This window comes from Microtus ochrogaster, unplaced genomic scaffold (genome assembly GCF_000317375.1).
Source record: "Microtus ochrogaster isolate Prairie Vole_2 unplaced genomic scaffold, MicOch1.0 UNK89, whole genome shotgun sequence".
Taxonomy (NCBI): domain Eukaryota; kingdom Metazoa; phylum Chordata; class Mammalia; order Rodentia; family Cricetidae; genus Microtus; species Microtus ochrogaster.
Genome location: NW_004949187.1, coordinates 853,123 through 861,194, shown reverse-complemented (window position 1 = coordinate 861,194; position 8,072 = coordinate 853,123). Strand labels below are relative to the sequence as shown.

At 37.3% G+C, this 8,072-nt stretch overlaps 1 protein-coding gene and 1 pseudogene across 1 annotated transcript in view; one reads left to right on the top strand and one right to left on the bottom strand.

Annotated features, from left to right (window-relative positions):
• LOC101984273 overlaps nucleotides 1–8,072 on the bottom strand; it is a 398,439-nt pseudogene that overhangs the window by 97,389 nt on the left and 292,978 nt on the right.
• Nucleotides 1–8,072, top strand: part of LOC101989836 (zinc finger protein 431-like) — a 257,504-nt gene that overhangs the window by 2,601 nt on the left and 246,831 nt on the right. The window contains exons 2-4 of the mRNA XM_026777884.1: nucleotides 6,360–6,486; nucleotides 6,686–6,746; nucleotides 7,938–8,065. Coding sequence (XP_026633685.1) covers nucleotides 6,360–6,486; nucleotides 6,686–6,746; nucleotides 7,938–8,065 — 316 coding nt within the window. The remainder of the gene's footprint in view (nucleotides 1–6,359; nucleotides 6,487–6,685; nucleotides 6,747–7,937; nucleotides 8,066–8,072) is intronic.

Below are 8,072 nucleotides of genomic sequence, written 5' to 3'. Positions count from 1 at the left end.
AAAAAAAAAAAAAAAATTTAATGTAACAATGCTTACTTACTTACAGCAATCTGTCACCTTTCTAATACTTACCTGTATAATTTTTTTTTTAAAGAAAAGTGTTTTCTGTGTTTAAGAAGCATTCATTTATTTTATATCTGCTTTGGTGACGTATCATGTGCAGTTGCTCATAACTGACTTAGGCTCCTAACTGACCGATATCATGTTGAAAACGTAAGTGTTCTTACTTTAGAGATCTATGTATTGGTTTGTTAGTTCCACATTTGCCACCCTATTATCTGAGGAGTTCGCATTTGCCCTTATTTCCTCACCTGTTTCCTGCCTTTTTGTTTCCTCTTCTCAACTGCATAGGTGGCTTCTAGACTCACTGTGCTCACTTAGTGTTTGGGGAGCAAAGGGCTTATTTGACTAACAGGTCCAAGTGATAGTTAATCATGCTTACAAGTGAGTCAGGAACTCAAGGCAGAAGCCTAGATGCAATAGCTGAACATGGGACCCTGGAGGAATGCTGCTTCCTGGCTTCTTCCTCCTGGCTTCTTCAGTTTCCTTTCTTTTTTCTTTACTTTTTTTAAAATTGAAAATAGATTTCTCTGCAATATATTTTGATTATGATTCCCCTTTACTCAACACTTCTCATATCTTCCCCTCCCATTCAGATCCACACCCATTTTTTCTCATTACAAAATAAAAACACATCAAAAAATTCTGTTTGCCTTCAAATGTATATATATATATATATGTATATACATTAGACATATATGTATACATAATATATGTATATCAGTACCACCTGCCCAGGAATAGTACATCCCCACAGTGGGTTGGATCCTCTTTCATAAATCATTAATCAAGAAAATACCCTGTAATGGGAGTTCCTCTTCCTAAGTATTCTGGCTTGTGTCATGTTGAAGAAAAATCAGCTGGGACAAGGCCACCCTAGATTATTTAGTGAAACCATATTTGAAAATAAAATCAAGTAACATGACAAATAACTAATAAATAAGCCCTCATGAGTAGTTTATTTTTTAGCGTCACTCTGTTGTAATACTTTGGTCCTCTTCTCTAGAGTTGGGAAGCATGCGTCATGAAAGCACCTAATTTTTATTTTATTTTTTTGTCTTTTCTAAAGTTTGACTTTTAACAAAGATTGATGGTTTTGCTCAAAGGTATAAAATAGGGAAGTGTTGCATGTGGGTAGCACTGACTCTATTTATTATACACCTTGCTCTTTATTCCCTAAGCAAATCTCAAAAGACACTTGAGGAGTGACACAGAAAGTTGTTCATGAACATTGTACCCCTACACATGTGTGTCTTCTTCTGAATACACATGCACAAAAAATGAAAATTTCAAGATTAGCTATAGTGAGAAGAAAAATGTCTAGGAATTCATTTATATGACTGGTTTTTGTAGCTAGAGGTCAGGTTGAATTGTGGAACTTAATTGAGCTGATTCAAGTCTTAGAAAGGAAATAAGAATCAGAAAAGCCATCTAAATTAAGAAAGTTAGTAGGAATGATTAAGTGTAAGTTAGTGGGGCGGACGTTAGTTAGAAGCAAGGTCTGTAGGATCCCAGAAGCTATCCCATCGAAGAAGAGTGCTCCACTTGTCTTGTTATCCTAAACACATGTGCTCAACGTTTGCATACACCCATAAGCCACAATGCTTTTGTGGAGGCCAGAGGAGAACTCTAGGTAATTCATTTTCTTCTAACATGTGGCTCCTGTGGATCAAACTAGGTCTTTAGGCTTGGTTGTCACTGTTGCTATTAAATCTTCAGATATGTGTTGCCATTGTAATATCCATTGAGTTTATGAAATTAGCCTACTGCCATAGGAACAGCTAGAGAGAAGGGAGGTAGAATGCAGGAATATAAAGGGAATAATGGACCAAGGAGGGCTAAACAAGGATGGGGGAGTGGAGGTAGGGGACAGGAGGTAGACGAGGATGGGGGAGTGGAGGTAGGGGAGAGGAGGTAGATGAGGAAGAGATAAATAAAACAAAAGAACTTTGGAAAGAGTCAGAGAAACTGCCTCATGCTGTGTTGTAGCACAGTGGTTGTTTACTAGAACGTCTGTGAGGTTAAGCTGGGAGTCCACAGTGCATACTGGAAAAGGACTTCCGGATGAGTCGGTACGGATCAGAGTTGGAATTCCTCTATGTATCTCCAGCTGTCCTGAAACTCAAAATGTAGATCAGTATGGCCTGAAACTCACAGAAATCTACCTGACCCTGCCTCCTGGGTATTGGAATAAAATGTGTGTGCTTCCACATAAAACTTGTAATTTTATTATTTATTTACTTACGACCATTTGTGTATGTTTGCCCATGTATGTGTGGAAAGATGGGAATGTGTGCCATGGTTTGCATGTAAAAGCAGAGAACAACACTCAATGTTGGTCCATTCCCTTCACCATGTTGGAGACTTGGTATCTAGTTTACTGTCACATAAATATATAATAGGCTTGCTTGGTTTCTCCTGTCTTCCTCCTCTCTTGCTTAAAAGCGTTATGTTATAGGCATGCACTTCTGCAACTGGCTTTATAATGCAGATGTGAGGGGATAAAACCTCAGGTTCTTAGTTGCAAAGCTAGGACTTTATCTGCTAACTGATCTTCTCAGCCATGGAGTTTATTAAGTAGAGATTTGTAGACTGAGTGCATTTGGGGACACACTTTCTCACTTTCTAACAGTGTCTGACCTGGACCGTACTATGTAGTAGGTAGGCTGGGCCTGGACCTTACAGAGATCCTCCTGCCTCTCCCTCTCCAATTGTGTGTCACTGAAACCACAACTGTCTAAAAAGATACGTGCTGTGGGATAATGCTCTTGTACCATGTAAAGATTTGTCACTTGTATTGGTTTAATAAAATGCTAATTGGCCAATAGCCAGGTTGGAAGTAGAGGAGGCGGGGGGGGGGGGGTGACTGGGCTAGAAGAATTCTGGGAAGAGGAAAGGCTCAGTTTGCAGTCACCAGCTAGAAGCAGAGGAAACAAGAAGAGAATGCCTCATTGATAAAAGGTACCAAGACACATGGCTAAGCATAGATAAAACTCATGAGTCAGTTTAAGATGTAGGTATTAAGCCTGAGCTAATAGGCCAACCAGTTTATAAGTAGTATAAGCTTCTGTGTGTTTTCCTTGAGACTGAATGGCTGTGGGACCTGGCAGGACAGAAAATCCCATCTACAGATACGTTTATCATGGATTTTGTATAGATTAGTAGAAAGAAAGGGCTTTGGAAAGGTGTGGTCTTGTGAAGGACAGCCACACTTAAACATTAAATATATATGAACACTTATTAAAGATATCATATATATAATTCAATATATTATATACTTTGAATCAAGGTTAACTGGGGTTCCAAATGAGATGCTGTCTCGAACCAGGAAAACAAATCAAAGTTATATACATCTTTTAAAAACCATTTAGGACTTTTTGAGATTGGCCTTTATTTGGATATGACCATGTCAACCAGCATCACCTAAAATTCATGGATATCAGTCTGCCATTGCCTTCCTGTTGCTGGGTTTGATGGCATTTGCTACCATGTTTGACAGTACTTATTTTGGAAATAATTGTATGGGCACTAGTGACAGACACCTGAAATGACTTTAAGAGTTATTGTCCCACTTTTCCAATGCTCTATCTCTTGTATCTTACTCAGTTTTGCTTTTCTTTTCCTCTGTCTGTATGTGTGTGCGCGCGTGTGTGTGTTGATGTTTACCATGTAGCACATGCTTAAAACTCACATGTATCGTCCTGCCTCTGTGAAGTGCTGATACTAAAAGAATGCACTACCACACAGTTTGAAAGTTAAGTGTTATGGTGCCGGTTGTCTCTTCTCATGATTTTTGTTGTTGCCTTTTTCTTTCTTTCTTTCTTTCTTTCTTTCTTTCTTTCTTTCTTTCTTTCTTTCTTTCTTTCTCTCTCTCTTTTTCTTTCTTTCTTTCTTTCTTTCTTTCTTTCTTTCTTTCTTTCTTTCTTTCTTTCTTTCTCTCTCTCTCTCTCTCTCTTTCTGTCTCTCTATCTCTATCTCTTTCTTTCTCTCTCTGTCTGTCTTTCTTTCTCTCTTTTTAACAAACCTACCTTCAGTCATTATTTTATGTGCATGGGTGTCTTTCCTGTATGCATTTTTGTACCCTATTCATGCCTGGGGCCCAGGGAGTCCAGAAGATGGTGTCTGAACTGGAGTTACAGATAGTAGTGTACTTTCTGTATGTACTGGGAAAAGAAGCTGGGTGCTCTCTAAGAATCTATAGTACTCTTAATTGTTAAGGAATTTTCTCATCTAAGTTTTCTGTTCCTGATTATGTTTCTTCTTCAAGGAAGCCTAGTTAAGCTCAGACACCTGATGCTCATTAAAAAGTAGAAATCTCCTTTATGTGAGAGAATTACCTTCAGGCAGGAGTAATCTTTGAAATTGTTTATCCAGTACAATGTGGTTAGCCATTAAACTATATACATACAATTAATAAAAACATACACAGCATGGAAACAACCTAGATATCCCTCACCTGAAGAATTGACAAAAATTGTGGTATATTTTACACAATGGAGTATTACTCAGCTGTTCAAAAATGACAATATAAAACTTGCAGGCAGTGGATAAAACTAAAAATACCTAATTCTGAGAGGGTTAACCCTGATGCAGAAAGACAAACATGGTATGTACTCACTAATAAGTGGAGAGTAATTGTTAAGTAAAGGGTAATGACTCGACAATCCACAGAGGCAAAGAGGCTAACAAGAGGGGCTCGAGAGGGATGTATGAACTAAATTCATTTTCATCATGGAATGACCATAGGCCCATAGTAACTGGGACAGAATGTGGCTGATTATAAACCTCTCATATTGGATGATATATATGAGCACTTGACTATTATTGGTGTCTTTCTTTGTGGTGTTTATGGAGTCTTTAGTAGGAGGAATCTTTCTAGAAGAAGTTCCTTGCTGGGAATGTTATTTGAGTATCTATAACCTCACCCCACTTCCTGTTCTTTCTATTTTCTTGTTGGAATCCATCAACTAGATTCCTTCTCATTCTGTCATGGATTCAACCATTATACACTATATCCTTAAATAGCATGAGGTACAGTGGATGGATACATGTTTCTTAAATAGCATGAGGTACAATTGCTTTTCCTTTCTAAGCCATTTGCTTGCCCATTGTTTTTTTTAATTTCCTTATTTTATCTTTTTTTTTTTTTTTTTGTATAGCTCTGCTTTCCTGAAAATAGTTTTTGAAACCAGGCTGGCCTCAAATTTAGAGATCTGCCTAATTCTGCCTTCAGTTGTTGATATTAAAACTTTGGGCCAACACACCCAGGTTTTTTATTTTTATATTTTTGACTGATGGATCTATAAAGAAAGTTTTTTTTACATGCAAAACTTGTGCTGTTGTGCTGAGATTTACCAAAATCTTGAATTTATACTTTGGCATAGGGTATCTTTTTTTCCTCCTTGGATGGCATGAACTTTTGTCAATTATTTCTGAAGGTCCCATGCCAATAGATTGCATGTGTGTGACATTCTTCCAACATTTTATGTTTTGGATTTTTGTATAAATGTGAGGATTTTGCCTGTATGCATAGGTATGCACCACATGTGTCCCTGGTGCTTCTAGTATTCAGAAGGTGCTCTCAGAACCCCTGAACTCAGAATTATGGATATTGTGAGCTATGTAAGCACTGTTCAGTGAACCCGTCTCCTCTACAAGATCATCAAATGCTCTTTACTGCTGAGTCATCCCTCCTGCCCTTATCTACATTTAAGATGCTCACATTTTCATCTGTGTATCCCTTAAGAGGTTAACTATATATTCCTTTTTAGTAAGATCTAATTAATATTACAATTTAGATTGTGACACTTCGCATTTCTGGGAGATGAATACAGAACTAGAATGAATGCATAGCTCTTTATAGGAACTTCAGTACACTCCTCTTTTGTTTCTTTGGTTGGTTAGTGTTTTGGGGGGTAGAGAGAGAGGTCCATTTATGTATCTCTGGATAATCTGAACTCATTTCATGTACCATGTTGGCCTCCGACTGGATGACATTCACTTGCCTCTCACTCTGAGTGCTAGGATTAAAGGCATGAGACAATACACCCATCTTGCCATTCCGTTTTTGCAGTTAGAAATTGTTCATACAATTTCTCTGACATATATTTAGTACTGTTGATTTGTTTGCCTGTCTCTGTATGTCTGTTAATAGTCATTTCTCTTGGGAGGGTAAAACATATTCAAAGGGCCAAGAAAGATCACGTGCGAACCTCCTTTTCAATTTATTTTCTAAAATGTACATTTTCATTGTGATCACCATTACTTTTTCTGATGTACACATGCATGGGACATTTTAGAGTGCAGTGACCTATGATGATGTGCATGTCAACTTCACTCAGGACGAGTGGGCTTTACTGGATCATTCCCAGAAGTGTCTCTATAAAGATGTGATGCTGGAGACCTACAGGAACCTCATCGCTGTAGGTAAGAAGTGAATTTCCCTTCAACTTTTAAAATAAAGGAACTACTGATTCTGGGTTTTTGATGTTCTTCTCTAATTTGTATTGATAAAGGGGATGAATGTGGTGGCCAAGTCAGTCATAGTTTTTAGCTTCACTGGATATAGTAACTTGAATTTTGCCTAATTTCCAATAATAAACATTTTTCTGGTATTTCATCTCAGGCTACAAAGAGGAAGACTACAATATTAAAGTACATTGTCAAAGACCCAGAAGACATGGAAGGTAATTTTCATGTGCAAGGTAATATAAATGTCTCACACAAGATTTGTTTTGTTTTGTTTTAGTTTTCCCATGCAGTGTTTCTCTCTATAACATTCCTGGCTGTCCTTGAACTTGCTTTGTAGACAGGAAGCCTTGACTTCAACAGAAGTAGAAGTTTCAGGGAAAATTAACAGTGTGAATAAGCACAGCTTTAAGTGTATGGATGATTACTAAATTCTCACAACAGCAGTTACCTCAATGTCAGGGAGCTGATCTGCATTTGCAAGGCATTCCTCTAAGAAGGAAGACACAGTGCCTTAACAGATATCACCATTTTACTCGTAGCCTTTTGAGAGCTGGCCTGGAGAACTGTCCATCTGTTCAATTCTATACCACACAGGTATAGCAAAAGGAATACCTATTGATTGGGTGAAAAGTATTGTCTCAAATCTTCTAATACGAAAATACTCCATTAGTAATAAGCTAGTGTTATTAGTGTACTTGTGGTGAGTAGCCAAAGATTAGTAATTGAGGCAGTTTATGAGAATTAAGAAGGTTGCTGTGGAGAAACCTCTAAAGTGTACCATATCTCTATGAGGAAAAAAATTCAATGTGTGAATATAATATGGAAACCTTCTATTTGTTCTTTGTTTTTATGATATATCAAGTGGCACTCTGAAAATAGGTAATGTATGTATAATTGATATAGAAAGAAGTAATGTCTCCCTGAATAATTACAAGGAGTAGTAGTCCTCACTTTGAATACCCTTTCTGATTGTGATATAAGTTTAGAATTAATTGTTTTTCAAACCTCACTAGAAATACGTGAGCAAATTCACACCAAGAAAAAGCCCTTTAAGTACCAAGAATGTATAAATTCTTCTGTTTTTCTCGGTTCTCTTTGCAAATGTAGTGACTCATAGTATAGGAAAATGTTAAGAATGTAATAGGTGTGATCAACCTCCGAGTTCTTCCTCTTCTTCTCAGTTATATGAAAAGACTCATGAACAATGATGCTATCAAATAGGCTGTGTACACAAAAGAGTCCATAGTGATACGGAAACCTATGAATGTAAACAACATGGTAAAACCTTAAATATGTGAATCCTCTTTGCCATTAGACCAAACTGTAAAATTAAGTCATACAGATAAAAGCATTCATCAGAGTAATGGACTTGTTACAGCATTTACTTGTGTCAATTATCTTCATAGGCATGAAAGAAGTCATATGGGAAAGAAAACCTATGAATGTGACCACTGTGGGAAAGCCTTCTCAAACCACGGTCATCTCCAAATACATAGAAGAACTCATACTGGAGAGAAACCTTATGAATGTAATGAATGTGG